We start from the raw sequence: 25,434 nt of genomic DNA, 5'->3' as shown, positions 1-25,434 counted from the left end.
TCTTAATAATGATAACATACTACTATATCAGCTAAATTTAGATAGAAAAATAATTTTTTAAAATATTTCTTTTCATTTGAAAAGAAGTTCAATTGAGATTGGAGTTTCGGAACCTTTTGAAAATGTAGACTTGCTTCATTTAGAGCTATAGGATGACAGGGTGGTTGGAAAGGAATATAATATGGTTCATGGACTGTAGACAGACTTGATGTTGACTGTACAGGGATGATGGCTAAAGAACACATGGTGGGATTGTGCCGCAGTTCCTCCCAATATTTCCTTCCATTAATTTACAGCCAATCAGGCCTTGGAGGAGGAAACAGGTGTGTCTGGGGGGCGCAGTACATCCTATACTGCAAATACTGCCCTCTGGTGGCAGATGAGGGGAAGATAATAGGGTTGTTGAAATTGGTAGAGAAGATTGTATCTATAGACTCTGGCAGACAGGAAACTGTATAGTTCTAACTGTTGTCTTTGGTCTTGATCATCATGGAGTGTGGTCAAGCACCAGGAATGTTTGTGTTGCTTGTTGGATCCTTGTTTTGATGGAAGTTAAACTACCTTTGCTGTCATTACATCATCATTTTACATCATGAATTTATTAAGAAAGCTTCAACTCATTAATGCTAAATACGTCTCTTACATGTAAATATATTCTCTGTAGTACATGTAGTCGTTCTTACATGTAGTCGTTAAAGGGATTGTTCTGGTGTGTTGTTGGAGGGATTGTATTACATTCCTATACTTCTGTTGGAATCTAGACAATAGTGTGGTTAGAATGAGAAACAGGTTGTGATCAGGTCTGTTGATGACATTACATGATGTTCTTGCTATCAAGCACTGGTTTGTCAGGAATGTGATTATTTAAGGGCTGCTGTGATCTAGCTGGACTATTACTGACTGTGCTGTCTCTCATGCTCATTTTCCGATACAACGATCTATACGATCTTTCCTCACATCTTATACAACATACAGTTGATAATATGTATATGGTTCACACTTGTAACTAATATGTACCTTACTGCACACTGATCAAGCTGTGAAAAGAGTCCTACATGGTTTACAATGTTGCACAATTCTTGCCCATGTCATGTCTGTATGCATTGTCTTCATGTGCAATGTTTCACATTGTGTAAGTGTTGTTCTGTCTGCCAATGGGTGAGAGATTACGTGCAGTGTTGCACATTGTGTAAGTGTTGTTCTTCCACCCTTGTCTGCCAATGGGTGAGAGATTACGTGCAGTGTTGCACATTGTGTAAGTGTTGTTCTGCCACCCTTGTCTGCCAATGGGTGAGAGATTACGTGCAGTGTTGCACATTGTGTAAGTGTTGTGTCTGTACACCTGTCTGCAAACTGAGAATGTTGCACAATGTCTGACGATGTAAGTGTTGTCACTATGTGATAAGTATTGTATTCCAGTGCATTTGACAGAAACTAAAACTAATTAGATTTTTACTTTCAGGTGTCCTTTGCATTTTCTCAGAATGACTTGATGTTGTACTGGACTATCAGCAGATTACTTCTCTTATTTTTATTTTGTGCACAAAATTGTTTATTTGGTTTTATTTTGATATTGTATTCCTTTACAGTTTCCATAGATCATCTTTCTTCCTTTAGTTTCAGTTAGTTTACTTTCTGCATGACTAGGTTCACAGTGAAGAGTTAGCATTTGATGTTTTAGGCCAGACCAAAATATGTCCTTGTTTTTCACTGATTATATTACTACTTATGCTAAAAGTATTTTGAATTAGTTTTAACAAGTATAGTATCACAAATATGTTTTCAAGAACATAATTTCATTAAAGAAGAACTTCTTTTGTTTTTAAAAATACTTAAAATAATTGAAACAAGGCAACTGGTCTGGTCTGGATTTAGGCCAAATCAATTTTCTACATGTCTGCTAGACACAGGCATGTGATCTGCTGTAGTCGATGAGCGGATAAAAGGAATGGTAAGTGATGGTAGAGATAGACAGGACATCTACAACCTGGTCATGACACTGTATCCAAATACAGGAATCTCAAAATCACAATTCCCCAACCTAATCCCCATCTCTACCATAGACTCTTCCACCCTAAACCCCATATCTACCATAGACTCTTCCACCCTAATCCCCATCTCTCCATAGACTCTTCCATCCTAATCCCCATCTCTCCATAGACTCTTCCACCCTAATCCCCATCTCTAAGTAGACTCTTCAACTCAAAACGACCCTCACCCACCATCACATCAGCTAGATCTGTCCACTTCCCATTTCTCTTATTTTGAAAATGAAAGTGAGATAAAATTCTATTTAGTTTCTATGAGTATGTCAAATGAAAAGTTTTAGGTTTGTGAAAGTTTAAGTTTGTATTGGTCCCAGTGTCATGACGGGTGTCGCTGTGAGCGCCCTCTGTAGGTGAATGTACTTCACGTGTGTCTCTCTCTAACGACAGATGGGACGTGGGGCTTCCACAAACAAGGCTTCTGTCAGTCAGGCTTGAGCGTTGCCCTGTCGCAAGTGAGTCCGTTGGACATGCGCGTGTCATGCTGTGAACATGCATGACGTTTTCGCACTAACCAAAAGAATCCATACCAACCCTGAACATAATATTGAAAATGGTGTTGTGAATTTCAGTTTTTGTTGTGCCTTTAGATCTGTTGTGTTGACCAGTCTTTCCTGGTCACGCCAGTGTTTGCAGTGTTTGCATGTTGGACATTTGTGTGGGCGTGCATTTGGAATGATGTTTGAATAATGTTTCAAAGGCTTCTGGGAAATGCTGTTGTTGTGTTGTTTTATGTATCTATGCCTGTATTGTTGTGCTGTGCTGTGTAATGATTTCTATCCTGTCTTCTATGATGACTTCTACAGTGCAGAAATGTAAGTAATCAAAGTTGTGACAAATCACATCGTTATTTATGATTTCTGTTGGTTTGTAATTGGTCTTGATGAGGGAGCTGCTGGATGAAGCAGTGGACATATCCATGGTCAAGAACAGCAGAATATTACAAGTTAGAGGTGAAATGGGGTTGAATGTTGCATTCAGAATGATTGCAGTTATAAAGCAGTGTGCATACATGTGTGTATCAAAGCTTGTACTAATTGAGACTAACGTCGGCTTACCATGGAAGCCCTCTCAGACACAATACACCGATTCCCAGACAGACCCTGTTGTATTCGTTGTGAATACACAATGCCATTTAGAAAGTGGTCAAATGGAACATATGTTGTATTTACTTACTTAGTAAAGTACAAATTCTCGTACTTTTGTTGGGTTGTGTCCCATCCGGGATTCATACCCGCACCCTCAGAGTCAGTGTTCTATTCCCTAAATGCCAAGCACCAGGAAGGGAAACATCAAGTATCTTGTAACATCTTTCAGTATCATGTGACTAGGATATTAAGCCACTAACCGTAATTTCACTGGGCATATGTTCTATCCACCACATCAACTATCTTCTATGACATATTCACATTTGTATACTCACTGAACTCCCTTACAAATCTTATTTAAACATACCATGACTAGTTCTTTCTTTTAATTTAAAATAATTAATTTGACATCCGAACATTGAAGGTTGTTGCCATTGCAGCAAGTTAGTCACTTTATGTCTATTTCATGTTAGGGAATTGTATAGAGTCACATGATATGTTAGGTCTGGAAGCCCATCAGTACACCTTGATGATGACCTTCTGTGGCAGCAGGCTACTGACAAGTGGCATATCGTCTTGCTGACTGAGTATTACCCACCTGTGAGTTCAGGTGTTTGGTGTTACAGGGTAATTAACACACGACGTGATCAGTTGGATCATCTCCTTGCAGATAACACTGTGGAGACAAGAGTAATTTGTTGCCATCACTGAATGAGATGGGAGGTCTAAAGATTTCTACCTGATGTAGGTTTGATTTCAGATTAGTTCCTTGGAAACTTTTTGTAATTGAAATTTCAAGAAAAATAAGTAATAAGAATCTTTAAAAAAGCACTTTTTCAGTCAAATATATAATTTACATCTTTCCACAAAAAAATTCACATTTGTAATATGCATTATATAATAAATACTAGTATAGTGTGCGTAAAAATTCCCATGAAGGGTTGTCATAGATACTGTATATTTTATATTTAACTGGTAATCAGGTTGCCATAATTGGTGGAATGAGAACAAAGGCAAACATTATGACCCCTCTAATCTTTTTGTAAAGTTTAAAGTGTCTGGTTTTGTGATTAAATTTGGGCCCTTTACTGGGTTTGAACAAGACTATATCATCTAAACAACACTGGTAAAAACTGTTATACAGTGAGGCAAATAAGTGAAAATTTGAGTGTAATTCAACCATCAAAAACATTACTGGAAGTGAATCACTGGGCTGCATTGTAGTATAAACTCTAATTAGACGACCCATCAGTTAGCCTGTGTCGACCACACTGAAAACATTCAGAGATTTAAGTGTCAAGAATATTTGTCAATTTGGCAATAACAGGACAAAAAGATGATCACAAATCCATATTTCCTGGATATTTTGACAAGTAATAATTTTCAAGTAGCAATTTGGGCTGCTGCCACAAATCATCTGCAGCGTGCTGACGCATTGATTCAGATCACAAGATCCATTGAAATATTTCAATCATAATTCTAATAATTCATAAATCTTTGAAGTATAACGGTTGTGATTGATGTTGATTATAGACAATTCAGAGGGTTACATTGATATCCCCATAGGATATCATGATATCTGATGGTATGATTACTGGCTTCGTGAAGTGGCCCCTCTGTCATCAGCTCCATCACAATAATAAGATGGGGAAGCTCTGGGTGGCCGTCTGGTTAAAGCATTTGCTTATCATGTCTGTGACCTGGGTTTGATCCCTATCATTGAAGTGGTAGCCAACTCTTGGTGAGTTATTCTGAGCATTCGCCGGGGAAACTCTGTAGCAGTGTAACAATGAGACAGTAAACAAACTGAAAGCTAATTTGTAACATAAATAAACTGAATTAAAAATTGTAAAATACAATTTAAAAAGTGTGGAACTGAAATGCAGGTATAAGAAACTGAAAAATGGCAGCATTAGACAAAGTGATTAAACTGCGTGGAAGCCAGATAGAGCAGTGTTGACCTGAATGTCAGTAGGGAAATTAAATAGAAATTGAACATGATGACACTTACATGCAATATTATAAAACACACTGTGAGGCTGATGTGCAGTATTATGCTGGAGCAGTGCTCTGTTGCCACTCAGTAGGAGAGAGTCCTCAATCACTGGAGATGACCTTTACGGAATATCAATGTTTCATGGCCAAACTCAATTTTCCAAACTGAAATCTGAAAATGAGGGAGGGATACTGACATGTACAGTAGGGTTTGGTGTAGACATGAATGTAGCACTGTTGAGGTGAACTCTTGGCCCAATGTCTCTGACAGAAATCAAAAGCCAAAGACCCAGTTCCAGAAACAACCATGGGTGTCTGATTGGCTCAGAAGGTATTATCTTCCAGAGACCAAAGGTCTATAATGGATTATACAAGCCAGGTATATGACCCGGTACAATAACACCTATATCTCCACCACAGGTATATACAGTGTAGGTATTGCTCTTATGTCCATGCATGGGGGTCAGTCTCACACCTTGTAATGGAAGAATGTGACACCGTCAATGAGATCCTTCTGTCTGTCTACACACATGTTGCAGGCTTGTTCCGATATCTGTACCAATGCTTTCCACACTTCTCTGATCTTCCTGGCACAGTATTCTCATCGTCCTTATGTATGGTTCAGACCATGTCATGAAATACACCAGAGTTTTCAACACATTTCACAAACTGCATTAGAATGTTGCCTTGTTTTCATCCCCAAGGCAGTTACTTGGATAAAACAGCCAAACTTCCTCTTTCACTTCTTCTGTGCTGTATGCTGCACTTAAAGAAAACTGAAATGATGAATTTAGAATTTGTTTTTGTGTGCTTTTGGTGTTGATGGTTTGACCATATTGTTTATGGGTGTTTGATGTTGTGTTTCGCCTAACTGCATGGTGTTAAATATTTGAGTGATGTTTGAACTTGATTGTCATGGCAACAAGCGAATTGCTGACCAGTCAGGCATGCATGAACAGTTTCCACTTGTAACAGCTTTGTCAGAAAATGGCTGCTCCTTGAGTGAGTTAGTGAGTTAGATTTAGTGCCTCTTCAGCATTAGTTCAGCGCTGTCAACAGGGAAGGAGATCACAGACATTTGCAAGGTGATGAAGTCCACTGGCACAGGTAATGACAACCACAGATAGACCCATACTTGATGTAGGAGCAAACTTAGGATCAACATTGAAGACAACATCTGCAGAACTCTGCATATCTACTTTGGCAGCTCATTCTCTTCCCACAGAGGTTACTTGTCATATCTTCCTACGAACCTCTGTTCTAACACGGCCATATTTCCCGGTTCTCGTAAAATCAAGACATTTAATGTCAAGCTTGTCAGTTGTCAACGAGGGCGATGGTGACGCCATTGATCCGCCATTACATGACTGAGTTCTGTCTAGAAGTAAACGTTTGCGTATCGCGCAGGGGAAGAGGTTCCAGTTTTTCCGAAGCATTCAGAAATTACCGAGTCCTTGCGAATGATCACTTTTGAAACAATGTCGCTGATTGCACAACTAAATCTGATTGCAACCAATCAGGAATTCTGAACACTTGCACCATGAAAGGGCCATATTAGAACAGATGTTCGTAGGAAGATATGACAAGTAACCTCTGTGGGAAGAGAATGTTGGCAGCTATGATCACTGAGCCTCCTTGTCCCTAACAGCGGATTTAATGGTTGCAAATGATGAAAATCCTTTTACCCCTGACCGTCATTGGAAGAACAATATTTTCATTTTAGATGTTGTAGAGATAGGTTCTCTTTTAGGGAAAGCTACGTGTATACTTCATATTGCAGGCATGGAACATCAATGTTGTATATAGTCCAATCCAAATGTGTGCTGTGTAGGTCATAGTTAAATGTTGTACACATATACAGTCAAACCTTGTTAATGCAGACTCTTGCCTATTCCCAAATACTGACTAGTTTCCAGATAACGGTGTCCCCTGCTGCTGGCGGTAAGTGAACGTCCCTGTGGGGATGTGAGAACCAGATTTACAGATACAGGAGTCTTCTATGTTGTGTATGTTTCATTTCACATAAATATCATCACGTTCTGTGTATGTGGGATCACGATAACCCGGGTTACACTGTAACTAAACATTGGACTTAAAAACTGGAGATCCAATCAACATTGCGATAGGGTAAGAGCAGATAAGGTCATCGCTCCCACAGCATCTACACAGCATCTGCTTATCTGAACCTCAGCTTACCATGTGTCTTCTTAATGCTTGGTTTAGGAAATGTGAAAAAAAGCATCAGGACTATTTGTTTAACTTATTTGATTGGCATTCTAGAAGTTGAGGAAATGAAGAAAGAGGACTTCTATATTCTGTATAGGCGATGTTTTGATATAGATTCTATTGACTGAACGACATCAGATTCTATGTCAAAATGTCGCCTATACAGAATATAGAAGTACGTTGTATGTCCATAGAATTGTTCTCATTCTTCACTGTTTAATGTGTGAAGCCCATTTCTGGTGTCCCCCGCCGTGATATTGCTGGAATATTGCTAAAAGCGGCGTAAAACTAAACACACTCACTCACTATTTGTTTGTGTCACCAATCTGTTGACATATATAATTTTAATGTTCTCTACACTGTAGGTTTTCTGTTTATTTACTAAATTTATTGAACTGTGTTCTTAAATTAAACAGAATTAATGTTTTTTTCTTTTTTTATATCTGTGATCAAAGTTAGGTTTACAAATTACTTCTGAGTATTGTAATATATACTGCCTAACTTTTGGCAGGTATCCCCACATGTGACATTCTATTCATATATACTGACATATGAGAATCAATGTTGTGTATCATAGAAAGATAATATCCCCCTCAAAAGTTGAGCAGTATATATGGGAAGTGAATTATGTTTTGGTCTTCAAATAAAATTTCCAAATATTGTTTTAATGGAGCATCTGTTTTTGCTGAAATATATTATCTCTAAAGTGCTTTTAATGTAAATGTTTGGGTTATTTACAATTACAGACCCTGTATGTTTCTGAATAATATTTGTAGAAGAAGTATTTTAAACACGGAGGTCTAACAAGCACCTGTACAGGTGAATCCCACAATAAACAACAATCCAGACGTTGTTGAGTGTTGTTCGGTTTCTATGAACAGCTGTTTTAGGACTTGTTCGCAAACTGAGAATAACTAAAAACAATGGGTAATGCTCGGAGTGAAATCCATTTGATGAAACTCCACTGCATCACATTTTGGCAGACATAATTTTGTTTTAAATATTTTGTTAAAGATATGGTAATTCCTGTGACAGACAGGATACCTCAGCTGTTGGAATGTGTGTATTATATATCAGTACACCAGACACCTCAAGAGAGGTGTGTTATTCTGAATCAAATACCTTTTGAGAGTGGAAGACTGGTTGAAAGACTTCAGAATAGATATGTTACATGTAACATATGTTTATACAGATGAGAAAAGTGTTACCACCAGACATGTAAATATTGGTGTGAGTTACAACACGTATACCACACTGGGGGGCCATCTCAAAATCTACAAAAACATCACACTACATTAACAGTACATCACGCTGGCTGTACTCCCTGAGTGATGAGTTTGTGTTAGATATAGCTATGAATAGATACCAGGTCTATACTTGTGTTGGATAGCCACGTTAACTTTGTACATGAACACTTTTGAGATGCTCTAGGATGCCACCGATATGTTGTAGCTTAAGGAACCGGGACATGAAGACAGGTCATCTAAGAAGAACAACTGTGATCTTCATGTACTTGGTTCGGATTCATCGTATTGATTGGTTGAGCTGCGTGCCACTTAGGGTATTGGGTTTATGTGATTAACGAAAATCAGAGTGTTTAAGTTACAAGGGGTCTATTCCAGAGCAATGAGTGTTTTGTGGTATTTGATATATTGATCATATCTTGTTCTGTTCTCTTTCTGCAAAAACTAGGTCAGATGCTAATTTTGTTCTCTGACTGGAGACCCAACAGTCTTGATCACTCTACACATTGTAACTGATTCGGTTACTGAATTGATGACTTGTTTCCTTGTCTTGCATAATCTCCTTGTACCATTTAAAAATTCCTTTGTTATTTTTAATTTTATAAAATATTTTGGCTTCATTGTAGCTTGAATGTGTTTTGGTAACTTTTAGAATAAGTTCTTTGAGATTTTATCCTGAAATTATTTTGAGAAGTTCCTCTGTCTTCAGTTTATTGTTGCCAAGAGAATGGTTGTGTTCAAGTACCTGTCCAGGGCTCACATGCACAAAGCGATCTTAGCGCAACAATGATTGTAACTCCCATTCTCCAACATAAGCTAAGATAGTCGTAGCACTTAGATCGCTTTGTGCAAGTGGGCCCAGGTTTCAAGCAAAGGTCCCCAACTACCTACAGTTGTCATAAGAGCTCACAATGTGAATCAGGTGGTCAGACTCGGTGATTTGCCTAACTGTCTGACGTCATATCACAAATGTATGGATGCTCATGTGGTTGGTCACTGGGTGATCTGTCCCAGACTTCATTATTTACATGCCACGTTCATGCATCTGGACTTTTACTGGAGTTCACTGCTCAGATTTCTGGGTTCAGCTGAGTAAGAGTGCTATATGTGAAGATCAATCTTTATGTCCCTTTCTGTTACATAACTAGATGTACTTATAATTAATTTTGAAAATTAATTAACATTTCCACATGTTCTGATCTCAGGGAAATCATTTCCATCACTATGACCACAATGATTGGTAACTTAATCCAAAGTTTGTAATGGAAGTCTTCGTCTCATGTTTCAAGTTTGTGGGCGTTTAACCAGAATTCAGCTCCCACTAATTTCATTTACTTTTGCTTTTATTCATCAGTCATTGAGAATGAGGAAATGGGCAAGTGGATGGCAGCATTCGTATGATACGCAGAAACATTTCTTTCACAAGATATTTCAAATTGGAAATCCCCATGCTATATTTTTATCTGTTATGGTCGCATCTTCAGTCAGAAATATAACCTCAGTTTTGAATAATCATATCGCAGACAATTCATCACAGGAAAGTGCAAGTTTTTGATATGGGGTTCCCTTGATAGGCCATCCCAGCAGACTGGAGCGATATTGATCAGGATGCTCTGTTGCCTTAGTCCGCCTTTTGTGCCATGCACAATGATTCTAGACTGGGCCTCGTCTGTTGAAGGATATTACATGGCCTCTTGCTCAAAGATTAAGTCTTCTCTTGAGGTAATGCCTCTCGTCATCTTGAATATTATGTCATCGCCCTAGGTAGTTGATCACATGTCCGCAGACTAAGTCTTCTCTTGAGGTAAATGATCCCTTGTTCAAAGACTAAGTGTTCTCTGGAGGTAGTGCCTGTTATTTAAATATTAAGTAATCTCTTCAGGTAGATGATCACTTGTCCAAAGATTAAGATAAAGCCTTCTTTGAGGTAGTGCCCCCTGTCCTAAGATTAAGTTTCCTTGTGAAGTATTTTGCCACGTATTTGAAGATTATGGATTATATTTTATACTCATGGAACACATGAATGCGTATAGATATTACAATGTGAAGACATCTGTTGTGTTGGTGTGTTTCCACAGAGTCTATCTAGCCAGTCTACCATCAGACCGAGTCCACTAGTCCAAGTCTGGAGACAAACTGAATCAATAACTGTGGAAATCAACACAGCAAACGTTTTTTGATAAACTTTCCATTTAATAGAATCAATATCTAGAAACTGCAGTTCCAGGAATTTGGAATATCTTGTTCATGTTTGAATGGAGTCATCCGAGTGTTTTGATGCCCAATTTAGCCACTCCAATCAGGTTCATTGAGCACATATCTCTGGCGTTGTATACAATCATTTATACCCCAAGCTGGAAGTATCACCCCAGCTAATAACAGGCCTTCCTGATTATATTAGTGATAATACCCTACAAATGTTACTAAATTTTGTGTATGGTGCTCTAATCAGGTCATCCCAGATTGGCAAATTATCACATTTCTTTGATCAAGGACAATTAGTTCTGTTTATAAGTATTGATACCCTGGAGAAACGGATTCTTATACAGAGAGTATTTTTTGAGAGAGAATATATTCTCAAAAATAGCTTTATATCTGTTCACATTAAGAGATTGTTATTGTGAGATAGTATTCTCGCAGGAAGTTTGTGAATGGACATAGACAGTAGCTATAAAAACGTAAAGCTGCACATGTTTCTTTGTATGAGGTGTAGTGGTGTGGCCTTATGGTTAAAGTCTTCACCAGGTTTTAATACCCACATGTGTTCTGGCCCACTCTGGAGCCCCATGCCATTATACTGCTGGGACGTTGCTAAAAGTACTCACTCACTTGCTCATATGCATTAAAGTATTCTATAAATTGACATTTTCTTGAAGCAATCTCTTCAGATTCAATGAATGATATATTGGAGCTCAGATGCGGTGGAATTGCTTGAATATTGCTAAAAGCTGGGTAAAACCACCCACTTCTTTTCAAAGAACATTATTCCTTGAATAAAGATGCTTTCAGGAAATTTAAATATTTATGTCTTTGAAATAAACAATGTCTTCCCAAATTGCTGGTGTGATTGCAGCTTATTGTGGAGTATTGGAGCCGATGGAACAGCTTCCAGATGGGATCTCTCTCCATCACTAACAAATCTGCCATGTTTATCATATCTCAGACAGGGAGACATATTGACACAGGGATTATTATGACAGCGGTAGTTGATTATCAGAAGATGAGAAGTTTATTTAACAAAGATGTTCCAGTTAAAAATGTTGAAGGATTTATTTGTTTCTCCCATGAAGTGTTTAGGAAAGAGATGGTCTGTTTTAGTTGGTTCTGTCATGGCAATATCCACTGCTATTTCCTGTTGGTAAAGACAAATGGGAGGATGGCTTATGGCTACTGGGGAAATATGAGTGATATCAGCATGATCAGTGACTAATGGTGATATATTTACCTTATCTGTGTCATTTTTTTAAGGGAGGAGCACTGAAATGAATGAATATTGTTTTATGCCTCAGCAGCAGATTTCTCCATGTGTTATTTTGTACAGCCACAAAAAGCTGTTATGAGATTATCACATTTTTAAAGATACGTGAGTTGCACTCTGGTAAACACCCTGTCCACTGGGTCACAGAGTAGGCAGTTCAACTCCAATGATCTGTTTACACAAAGAGTAAAGAATGAAACAAGTTGGAGAAAAAGGCATTCTGTTTATATTTATCTATCTGATATTTAAGACTGAACACCTGTACTATTTTGGACATTTTATATATAAAGGAATGCTGATTCTTTTGTGGTGCTATAGTTAATGCTAGTCATGATGTAGTATGGCAAATATATCATGTCTTCCTTAACATCCTTTGAACAGTATATAAAAATTCCTATAGTATATTTGCAGCTTGGGTAGAGGAAAACATAGCATACTCATGATTTTCTTCATCCTTTCTTCTGGATGGAAATATGTATGGTAAGGCAGGGTGTTAGGTACTGATTAGTCTGTCGTACAGACCCTGAAATAAATATACCCAAGAAAGCCCACGCAAATCTAGAAAATGTGGCAAGTCTAGATTTCCTCAAGAAAGTCTCAGGGCTCCTTTTCATTATATTTCTTTTTTTTTTACTATGAACTTTTTTTCAGTAAAATATGTTCATTTCAGTGACTAGTTGTTAGTCTAGGTACTGATGTACATGGTGGTCTAATTATTTCAAGTATTACATTGCACTTCATGTTTGTTTGGGTTCTATTCTCCTTTTCTTGTCATGTTCACCATTTTGATTATGTGGTATTTTAACAAAACTGACTTTTTGTCATACTGTAAACACATATTGACATCCAATAATGGATTATTCAGATTTTTTTTTTTAAAACAACTAAAGCATAACTACTTGTATTTCAGTATTTACTCAAATAAAACAGAAGATTGCCTGTTGTATTGTTTAACAGTTGGAGACGGTAAAACATTATGGGATGTAGAGACTGTTATAGAAATCAGATGTCTAATGCTGAGTTTCACAGTTAGTGCTTGAGAGTTTTATACCGTAAGCCAAGGCGTGTCTGTTTATCCCCAATCTGGGGTTACTTTGGATGTTTGGGGGGCACTGTTCAAGAAGTCAACTCTGAGAATGTAAGAAACAACTACAAGTCTTCCAGTGTGTTTTGAAGTGTATATATTGGAGAACAGCCTCTAGTCTAGAAGCCCACATGTGGAACTGCCTACCTAAGTTTGGAATTTCTTTCTGCTGGAGAACCAATCTGTCAACAAATCTTCAAAAGTGTATTTATAGGATTATTGGAACTGTGACGTTTCTATGATGTGTTGAAGCAATTTATTTCAGTGTATCGTGTTTCATTTTAGTCTGCACTGATTGAGTACTGTGTGCTGTGTTGTGGCTGTCAACTCGGAGCTTGAGACTCGAAACTTCAAAGCTTCGTTTTATTCTCATGGGCAGTTTGTTCATGCAAAATGGGAATGTCCTTACTCTAGCTTTCACCTCATAGAGGGCTGCATTTATTTTCAGGAAAAATAGTTAATGTAGCGTTTACAACTTTACAACATAACTTATGAAAATATTGAAAGTTTGAGTCGTTCTTTCCTTTAGTTTTCACCTCATAGAGGGCTGCATTTATTTTCAGGCAAAAATAGTTAATGTAACGTTTACAACTTTACAACATAACTTATGAAAAAGTTGAAAGTTTGAGTCGTTCTGCCGGAGTACCTAATATTAAATGTCTCGATTATCTTTTTGTCTGTTCATATGTTTATATACATATCCATTTTGTCATTAATGCTTGACCTGAAAGTTAAACATTCACAAGGAATATAATAATAGTATTTCAATTTCCACAAGTCTATAACCACATTTTGCTGTAAGGTGTTTTGTGTAAGCTTGTACTGTTTTACTATGTGACCAGGATCATGGGGATGTGTCTGTGTTGCAGGATGGACAGAAGATGATGGTAGCAGCCGTGGGAAGCTGGTACTGGCAAGGTGAGTGGTGGACAACATCTATTGGCATTATTTTCACATTACACACGACGCTGGCACAATAACATTTGTATTACACACTACCCTGGCACAATATAACATGTATTACACAGTAAAGCACACCACTGGCACAGTATGACATGTATTACACAGTAAAGCACACCACTGGCACAGTATGACATGTATTACACAGTAAAGCACACCACTGGCACAGTATGACATGTATTACACAGTAAAGCACATCACTGGCACAATATGACATGTATTACACAGTAAAGCACACCACTGGCACAGTATGACATGTATTACACAGTAAAGCACACCACTGGCACACTATGACATGTATTACACAGTAAAGTGCATAACTGGCACAGTATGACATGTATTACACAGTAAAGTGCATCCACTGGCACAGTATGACATGTATTACACAGTAAAGTGCATAACTGGCACAGTATGACATGTATTACACAGTAAAGTGCATAACTGGCACAGTATGACATGTATTACACAGTAAAGTGCATAACTGGCACAGTATGACATGTATTACACAGTAAAGCACACCACTGGCACAGTATGACATGTATTACATTAAAGTGCACAACTGGCACAGTGCATGTATTACACTGTAAAGCACACCACTGGCATGTATTGTATTACACAGTAAAGTGCATAACTGGCACACTATGACATGTACACAGTGACATGTACTGGCACACTATGACATGTATTACACAGTAAAGTGCATAACTGGCACAGTATGACATGTATTACACAGTAAAGCACACCACTGGCACAGTATGACATGTATTACACAGTAAAGTGCATCACTGGCACACTATGACATGTATTACACAGTAAAGCACACCACTGGCACACTATGACATGTATTACACAGTAAAGTGCATCACTGGCACAATATGACATGTATTACAGTAAAGTAATAACTGGCATCAGTATGACATGGCACAGTATGACATGTATTACACACAGTAAAGTGCATAACTGGCACAATATGACATGTATTACACAGTAAAGTGCATCACTGGCACAGTATGACATGTATTACACAGTAAAGTGCATAACTGGCACAGTAGCATGTATTACACACTAAAGCACACCACTATGACATGTATTACACAGTAAAGCACACCACTGGCACAGTATGACATGTATTACACAGTAAAGCACACCACTGGCACACTATGACATGTATTACACAGTAAAGTGCATCACTGGCACAATATGACATGTATTACACAGTAAAGTGCATCACTGGCACAGTATGACATGTATTACACAGTAAAGCACACCACTGGCACACTATGACATGTATTACACAGTAAAGTGCATCACTGGCACAATATGACATGTATTACACAGTAAAGTGCATCACTGGCACAGTATGACATGTATTACACAGTAAAGCACACCACTGGCACAGTATGACATGTATTACACAGTAAAGCACACCACTGGCACACTATGACATGTATTACACAGTAAAGTGCATCACTGGCACAATATGACATGTATTACACAGTAAAGTGCATAACTGGCACAATATGACATGTATTACACAGTAAAGTGCATCGACTGGCACACTATGACATGTATTACACAGTAAAGCACACCACTGGCACAGTATGACATGTATTACACAGTAAAGTGCATCACTGGCACAATATGACATGTATTACACAGTAAAGCGCACCACTGGCACAGTATGACACAGTAAAGCACACCACTGTATGACATGTATTACACAGTAAAGCACACCACTGGCACACTATGACATGTATTACACAGTAAAGTGCATCACACCACTGGCACACTATGACATGTATTACACAGTAAAGTGCATCACTGGCACAGTATGACATGTATTACACAGTAAAGCGCACATGGCACTGGCACAATATGACATGTATTACACAGTAAAGTGCATCACTGGCACAATATGACATGTATTACACAGTAAAGTGCATAACTGGCACAATATGACATGTATTACACAGTAAAGTGCATCACTGGCACAGTATGACATGTATTACACAGTAAAGCACACCACTGGCACACTATGACATGTATTACACAGTAAAGTGCATCACTGGCACAATATGACATGTATTACACAGTAAAGTGCATCCACTGGCACACTATGACATGTATTACACAGTAAAGCACACCACTGGCACACTATGACATGTATTACACAGTAAAGCACACCACTGGCACACTATGACATGTATTACACAGTAAAGTGCATCACTGGCACAATATGACATGTATTACACAGTAAAGTGCATCACTGGCACACTATGACATGTATTACACAGTAAAGTGCACCACTGGCACACTATGACATGTATTACACAGTAAAGTGCATCCACTGGCACAATATGACATGTATTACACAGTAAAGTGCATCACTGGCACACTATGACATGTATTACACAGTAAAGTGCATCACTGGCACAGTATGACATGTATTACACAGTAAAGTGCATCACTGGCACACTATGACATGTATTACACAGTAAAGCACACCACTGGCACACTATGACATGTATTACACAGTACAGTAAAGCACACCACTGGCACACTATGACATGTATTACACAGTAAAGTGCATCACTGGCACACTATGACATGTATTACACAGTAAAGTGCATCACTGGCACACTATGACATGTATTACACAGTAAAGTGCATCACTGGCACAGTATGACATGTATTACACAGTAAAGTGCATAACTGGCACACTATGACATGTATTACACAGTAAAGTGCATCACTGGCACAATATGACATGTATTACACAGTAAAGTGCATCACTGGCACACTATGACATGTATTACACAGTAAAGTGCATAACTGGCACACTATGACATGTATTACACAGTAAAGTGCATCACTGGCACAATATGACATGTATTACACAGTAAAGCACACATAACTGGCACACTATGACATGTATTACACAGTAAAGTGCATCACTGGCACAATATGACATGTATTACACAGTAAAGCACATCACTGGCACAATATGACATGTATTACACAGTAAAGTGCATAACTGGCACACTATGACATGTATTACACAGTAAAGTGCATAACTGGCACACTATGACATGTATTACACAGTAAAGCACATCACTGGCACAGTATGACATGTATTACACAGTAAAGTGCATCACTGGCACAATATGACATGTATTACACAGTAAAGTGCATAACTGGCACACTATGACATGTATTACACAGTAAAGTGCATCACTGGCACAGTATGACATGTATTACACAGTAAAGTGCATCACTGGCACAATATGACATGTATTACACAGTAAAGTGCATCACTGGCACAATATGACATGTATTACACAGTAAAGTGCATAACTGGCACACTATGACATGTATTACACAGTAAAGTGCATCACTGGCACAATATGACATGTATTACACAGTAAAGTGCATCACTGGCACAATATGACATGTATTACACAGTAAAGTGCATAACTGGCACACTATGACATGTATTACACAGTAAAGTGCACCACTGGCACAGTATGACATGTATTACACAGTAAAGTGCATCACTGGCACAATATGACATGTATTACACAGTAAAGCACACAACTGGCACACTATGACATGTATTACACAGTAAAGTGCATACTGGCACACTATGACATGTATTACACAGTAAAGTGCATAACTGGCACAGTATGACATGTATTACACAGTAAAGTGCATCACTGGCACAATATGACATGTATTACACAGTAAAGTGCATAACTGGCACACTATGACATGTATTACACAGTAAAGCACACCACTGGCACAGTATGACATGTATTACACAGTAAAGCACCCACTGGCACAATATGACATGTATTACACAGTAAAGCACACCACTGGCACACTATGACATGTATTACACAGTAAAGTGCATCACTGGCACAATATGACATGTATTACACAGTAAAGTGCATCACTGGCACAATATGACATGTATTACACAGTAAAGCACACCACTGGCACAATATGACATGTATTACACAGTAAAGTGCATCGCTGGCACAATATGACATGTATTACACAGTAAAGTGCATCACTGGCACAATATGACATGTATTACACAGTAAAGTGCATCACTGGCACAGTATGACATGTATTGCACAGTAAAGTGCATCACTGGCACAATATGACATGTATTACACAGTAAAGTGCATCACTGGCATAATATGACATGTATTACACAGTAAAGTGCATCACTGGCATGATACATTATGTAAGAAACTTGCACTTGGCCACCTGAAGTAGAAGGTTCATATTTAGTGCCAGCTTCAGCACCAGTGATCAGTGCTATGCATTCAGGGCTAAATATACCAATATTGTGTGTGAGTGAGCTTTGTCGGCATCACAGGGGCATGGAGGTATTTATGGAGCCACTGCTTTTGTCTCAGAATAGAAGCTATGCAGGAGGAGTGTAACATGATGCCAGAAAAAGGTTGCAGGTCACATGGTTTGTTCTATTTATAGAGCCAATGGGGGAAAGGATGTAGCATATTTGTACATCTGGTAATGTTTTGTGTTTTAGCTCACATGATTGGTATTCCATGACGCAGTCCATCTTGTTCAACATTTTCACATATTTCTGATAATATTTTTGTAAAATATTGTGAATTGTTTTTAAATTGCTTTATGATTCCTGAATACACTAAAGTAAAAATATAATTATAAGTAAATAAAGATGAAGCTCATCTAACAATGTGATTTTTTAAGAATGGTAAAGTTTTAAGAATGAAACAGATAGTACACGGATAGTACAATACAACCGAGTTGTAGCGAGTGAGCTCTAACAACCTGTCTAACCCAGTGTAAATGGGTATTACCTTCACTTGAAGCCATATGTGTCAGTAAGATCGGCACCCAACCTAAATGTTAGCTTTACATTCACGCTGGGAAGGTTAAAGGTTGCACATGGGTGGGGCAAAGGTCAAGACCAACTTGGACTCTTGAGCATGTTTATTCACACTGGAGCTCTCACCTGTATCATCTGCCCAAACATGGGAGGTTTCTCAGGTACTCGAAAAAATCTTGTCACACTTTGAGGGTTGCCTAAAAATTTGCATACATACAGGAGCATTCTCCTGGTGCTGGGCGCTAAGAGCAGTTGTGTGTGGCGCTTGAAACAAGAAACGTTTATATCACAAGGTGGGTGTTTAAGGCAGGTAACTCTAGTGCACCTTTAGTGTAGAAGATGTTCATACAGATCCTTAAACATGACATATGCACCTATGTTCATACACCTGTCAGTACATTTACTTCAGACAATGATATTTACATTTCAACTAGCATTGATCTCCTCTCTCCAAAAACAGGACATCAATTACAAAAGAAAACTACTATTAAAAAAGCACCAGTTTTGTTTTGGGATGGCCCCTCCTGTTGACAGTGGACTGTTAGGGCTACTATGTATACACTGCTGTCACACAGTCACACATTCAGCCATACACTCACACCAACTGTTGATAGCAGTGTATTGACCATAGACTACATCATGTCTGTATGATCGGTCTGTAGGTGTGTTACGGGTCGTATCACCATGGGCTTTTGAACCTTTCAAATGAGAGATGAATAGTGTTTGGTTGTAGGTATAACGTTGTTACATTGTGTCCTGGCGGAGGTCAGAGTGGCTGAGAGTGTAAGTGTTGAGTTCCTGCAGGAAGGTTGTAATGTACACCACAGAGAGGAAGTATTGGCCGTATCATTTATGTCATACCAGCCGAGCTATATCCAGGTTGATATGCACTCAGTAGGTAACAAACAAAACTGTTTAAAGAATACCAAGAGAGGTCTATTCAGGAAAAACTTTTCCTCAGAGTAAACTGCGTGAATGACGTTTCAAACAGTTTTACATAGACAATAGCTCCCACTTAGGTTATTCTGACTTGTAGGTGGAGGATTGTCCAATGAGTTATATCTAGGTATAACAGGGGATGTCATGATAGAATAGGTCCCCAGCTGCCAGTGCTGGTTGTAAGAGTCGGCCAAATGTATTAGGTGGTCAGATGATTTAAATGTCACCAAACCCAGACAGCATGGATTAGTGTTCACAATATCAATCACTGGATTGGCAGGTCCACTTTGCTGATTTACAGGCCAGTGTCGAGGCTTTAAACAACTAACAAACAACACAGTTAAGAGTGACCTTGTGCGTATCTCCCGGTACCCTGTGTATGTGACAGTGTTTGATTGCTCTGTTCCTCCTGCCCCACAGGTCAGCTGTACAACTACGAAGTGAAGAACAAGGAGTATGTGTCGACACGGGAGGGGCCACCAGAGGATGATGACAGCTACATGGGATACGCCAGTGCCGTTGGGGACTTTGACGGTGATAACATGGAAGGTATGAACCATGATGGTTGACATCATAAAGAATGAGAGAGAGTTTGTAAGTTTAGCTTGGGCAATTTTTACAGTCATTGCGGTTGACACAAACCATTATGACCCGTGTGGAAAATCAAACCTAGGAATTCAGAGTAACAAGCAAATGCTTTAACCCTTTCAGCTACCCCACTGCCCTTCTCATGGCTCTCATGGAAGTGGTAGTCAGACTCGATGTCACCGCACAGGTGGTTCTAATATCAACGACTGGTTTATCGGGTCCTGAATGCAGCCACTCAGCAAAGATTGTTCATTCCATTTCGCGCCAATCACACATACAAAAACCTTCTTGAAAGTGATAGTAATTTAATCCTTTTAAAGATTTATATCAAACACACATTTCACAGCATTGATAAAGTGTCAAGAGTTTTCTACAGATATACATGAAGGTATCATATCAGAGATTCTTGCCAATGACTATTTATGTAATTGTTACAGATTACGTGGTCAGCGTTCCCAAAGGTGACCTTCACCTTGGCAGGGTAAGTTGACATGTTGTGTACAGATGGATATCATCCCGACCTGCATCTTGGTGACATCCTACAAGTGGTAGATTAAAGCAGATGTTGAGAGTAGCTTGTTTTGACTGAGGCTGTGTTTTGTCAGTGAGCAGGTTCCTGTATGTAGGTAAAAACACAGAAACATAATGTGAGCGTGTTGGTATTACAAAAATGAAGGTATTCAAAGAAAATTATTCAAATATTTTGAAAATATTGACAGACCTTATCTGTATCAAAACTTTGCATCAAAGAAATAAAACATGTTTTTAATCCATAAGGTTTTTCAATGTTGTACTTGCCAACTTCTAAAATGCTGACCAAAGAAGTTATTTTTGAATATTTCTGACTTTGCTTGTAGGTTGCGATGTTCACACAGAACCTGACGAACATCCAGAACATCACAGGAGAACAGGTAGGTGGCACCACTGTCAGGTAATACCAACACAAAGACTAGTGCCATGTACATGGTTCATACTGGCTTGGGAACACTTTGATCTTGGCTAACTTATGTTTAAAATGTAGAGCTGTGATGGCTCTCAGTTGTATTTGAAAATCAGCCAAGCAGAAAAGTTACATCAAAATATTTGCAGCAAATTGCAAACGTTTCTCAAAAACAAAACTTAAATGTGTTCTGTTTAGCCTTGTAAACATTTATTTTGACTGTGTGATTGAATTAAATTATGTTTTACATGAGCTGGTATTAACCCCATATTTCATTATGAACCATATCTATACATTATGTTTCATTATGAACCATATCTATACATTATATTATTATCTATACATTATGTTTCAGTATGAGCCATGTATTAACCCCATCAGTAGGAACAATGTTTTAACCCTTCTTAAGTAAGAACTGTTATGAAGCCCATGATAATGTATAAACTATGATCATATATTTTAACCTAATTTGGGGTTTGAACCATGAATGATGTTGGCATAACATCCTCTGAATTTCATGAGAGAAATGCAATGATATACAACGTTTGTTACATTTAAAAGAAATAACTTCAAATTCCATAGTGCTATTGCCCAGTGTTATGTGTGATACTATATTTGAGGGGTAGAGGCATGATGTAGACTCATTAATGACTGTCTTATTATGCCAGTACACCAAATTGTGCTTATTACCCAGTGGAAAAGTAACCCTTCATGTTGATAGTATAGAAATTGTCCCTTATTGCTGTGTGCTGGAGGAGACAAGTGGAGCATCCATCATGCTGTCCGAGGCGTTATATACCATCGTATTGACCGGCATTAACGGGAAATATTGCCCCTCTTCACATCAGAAGTGCAAAATGTGTTGTATTTGCAGCTATCTTGAATCTCGTCTGTATTGATTCAGCACAAAGCTGAATTTTTGTGAATCATTTCTTAAACATGAAATCATCACTATCAGGCTTGAATCTAGAATTTGACAACATTTGACAAATGTGGCATTGATGGAATAGAGAGTCTTTCTCTTCTCCCAGACACTTTTTGATGAAATTAACATTGATGGGTGGGTTTGAATTTAGTACTATTGTCAAACAGAGGCTCTGGAATCAAAGCCAAAATGTAATCTCAGAGATCTGGAATCCTTAACATACTCTAATCAATGTAGTTATTACCATTGCCTTGAAGGTGAGTCAGGAATTAAAGAGTTCACATTTTTATACATCTCTAAAGATGGGGATCTTACTTCCATTTCACTTGTTTGTTAATCACTCAAACAAACTCAAATGAAACAGGTACTTTGTCTGTGACTCACGGAAGTGACACGTAACTCAAATATACTGTGTAGCCAATATGTAACTCACACATATCATGCAACTGACATTCATGTGTATCTCACACGTAACTCAAACATGCTGTGGGTCTGATATGTAACTCACACATATCATGCAACTGACATTCATGTGTATCTCACACGTAACTCAAACATGCTGTGGGTCTGATATGTAACTCACACATATCATGCAACTGACAGTCATGTATCTCTCACAACTCAAACATGCTGTGGGTCTGATATGTAACTCACACATATGATACAACTGACAGTCATGTGTATCTCATGAGTATCTCACGTAACTCAAACATGCATATGTAACTCACACATATGATACAACTGACAGTCATGAGTATCTCACACGTAACTCAAACATGCTGTGGGTCTGATATGTAACTCACACATATGATACAACTGACAGTCATGTGTATCTCACACGTAACTCAAACATGCTGTGGGTCTGATATGTAACTCACACATATGATACAACTGACAGTCATGTGTATCTCACACGTAACTCAAACATGCTGTTGGTCAAACTCATGCTGTGTCATGCCTATCTCACACTGCTGTGGGTCTGATATGTAACTCACACATATGATACAACTGACAGTCATGAGTATCTCTACACACTTAACTCAAACATGCTGTGGGTCTGATATGTAACTCAACTGACATCACACGTAACTCACACATATGATACAACCACATGTCAACACGCAACTGACAGTCATGAGTATCTCACACGTACTCACACTGATGTAATGTTCAAGTAACTCACACACTTCTCATGTAACTGACTTGTAACTCACACAATCGTGAGTAAACGAGAATCAGATAACATCTGATGAGAGAATGTAAACATGGCTGTCTCCACAGTGACAGGTGTCTGTTGTTTACAACACAGAGTACAATATGAGGAGGTTGAAATTCCTCCTTGCACGATGTGTGAGAGGTATTATATCCTCAACATGGAGCAGTCGGAGTTTAACCAGACAGGGTGCATTCCTATTAAGTTCACTTCACATACAGAATGTCTTGGCTTCTTGAGACAACTGATGTAATGCATCCTGTTAATAGTTATGTGTCTCAGCCAATCAGAGGGCCAGATTGTTGTGTCAAGCTCAGCCGTTTTGCTCCTCCATCTGGGAGAGTTTATCTTTATTGTACTCATGATGCAGTGTCACTCTGGAAATGTATCTTGTAACTAGATGTTGGAATAAGCTGCAAATGTAATAAAAGCTATTATTGTTCAGGGATGAAATTACGTGAGATTGAATTACAACTGAAAGATGGCAGTGTGAATTTTTTCATCTGTGTGGGCGCTGGGACACTGTGATGCATGGGAACATGCACTAGAATACTGGATCTTTTGTCGGGATTGTCAGTATAAATTTAAAATTTCATGTCCCATCGCATTATTTCTGCTGTGTAATGAATCATCATTATGAAACTCAGATATTTGATCATAGTTAGCATGTCAGTGTGGCAATATATGTCTAGTTGCATGTGTTTCTATCACCCAAAGGAAATATAGTGATGATGATGATGATGATGATGGTGATGATGGTGATGATGATGATGATGATGATGATGATTGAGCAATAAAAAGCTTCAACATCAACAACAAAAACAATAATAACATAATAGCAATAATGATACAAAATTTGTAATGCAAAATCAATATTTATCAGATTGTGTACTGTAAACATCAATACAAAATTTGTGTTTATTGTATATATCATTTTAAGAAAAGTCACATTTTCACAGACAAGAAAACCATGTTTCACATAAAGTCAGTTGTTCAGTTTTCTTGTCTCTTCATAAGTTTGTTGAGTGAGTGAGTGAGTTTAATTTATGCCACTGTTAGCGATATTTAGCAATATCACGACGGGGGACACCAGAAATGGGCTTCACACATTGTGCCCATGTGGGGATCGAACCTGGGTCTTCAGCATGACGAGCTAACACTTTAACCACTAGGCTACCCCACCACCCCCATCAGTTTGTTGATATCATAGTGGCCATGTCTTCCATCTCAGACAAGTACACAGCCAATAGATGATAATACTATAATAATAATTCCCTCATATAGCGCCTAGTATCCATCTGACTAGTAGCTCACTGGACGCTGTAATCAGAATCTGATTATTATTACCCCGGATAACCCAAGCTGCCTGTGAGGCGCTAGAAGGTTATAGTCACATGACTTTATCCAACCGGGTACCCATTTTCTGCTGGATGAACAGAGGCAATTTTGAACAAACTCACTTGCCTAAGGTGAGACCACATGTATCACATGTGCTTCGATGTAGGGCAGGACCGAAGTCCTAGAAACTCTCAGGAGTCAAGCTGCCAAACACGGTCACCCATCCAAGGACTGTCCGAGCTCGACGTTGCTTAACTTCAACTGATTCGTGACCTGAGCTCTACACACAGGACCACAAACCACCATAAATACTCAACTAATGTAATCCACTGGCAGTCAGCCACTAACACGGTACTTACTCTGACAGCAAGATTCGGTAATCAGAACAACCATCATTCAATAATTGACCCTTGATTGACCTATTGTGATTTAATCCAATCAGTTGGCTCTAATGAGTCAGTACCATCACACAGCAGAGATCCTGCTACA

At 38.5% G+C, this 25,434-nt stretch overlaps 1 protein-coding gene across 1 annotated transcript in view; it reads left to right on the top strand.

Annotated features, from left to right (window-relative positions):
• Nucleotides 1-25,434, top strand: part of LOC124253472 (integrin alpha pat-2-like) — a 111,405-nt gene that overhangs the window by 59,054 nt on the left and 26,917 nt on the right. Inside the window, exons 5-9 of the mRNA XM_046687257.1 lie at nucleotides 2,436-2,500; nucleotides 14,030-14,078; nucleotides 20,362-20,490; nucleotides 20,967-21,010; nucleotides 21,387-21,440. Of these exons, the coding sequence (XP_046543213.1) occupies nucleotides 2,436-2,500; nucleotides 14,030-14,078; nucleotides 20,362-20,490; nucleotides 20,967-21,010; nucleotides 21,387-21,440 (341 nt within the window). The remainder of the gene's footprint in view (nucleotides 1-2,435; nucleotides 2,501-14,029; nucleotides 14,079-20,361; nucleotides 20,491-20,966; nucleotides 21,011-21,386; nucleotides 21,441-25,434) is intronic.

Source organism: Haliotis rubra, unplaced genomic scaffold (genome assembly GCF_003918875.1).
Source record: "Haliotis rubra isolate DU_JTF1 unplaced genomic scaffold, ASM391887v1 Scf541, whole genome shotgun sequence".
NCBI lineage: Eukaryota > Metazoa > Mollusca > Gastropoda > Lepetellida > Haliotidae > Haliotis > Haliotis rubra.
Note: the sequence above shows the minus strand (reverse complement) of the source record. Positions and strands in the feature narration are given on the sequence as shown.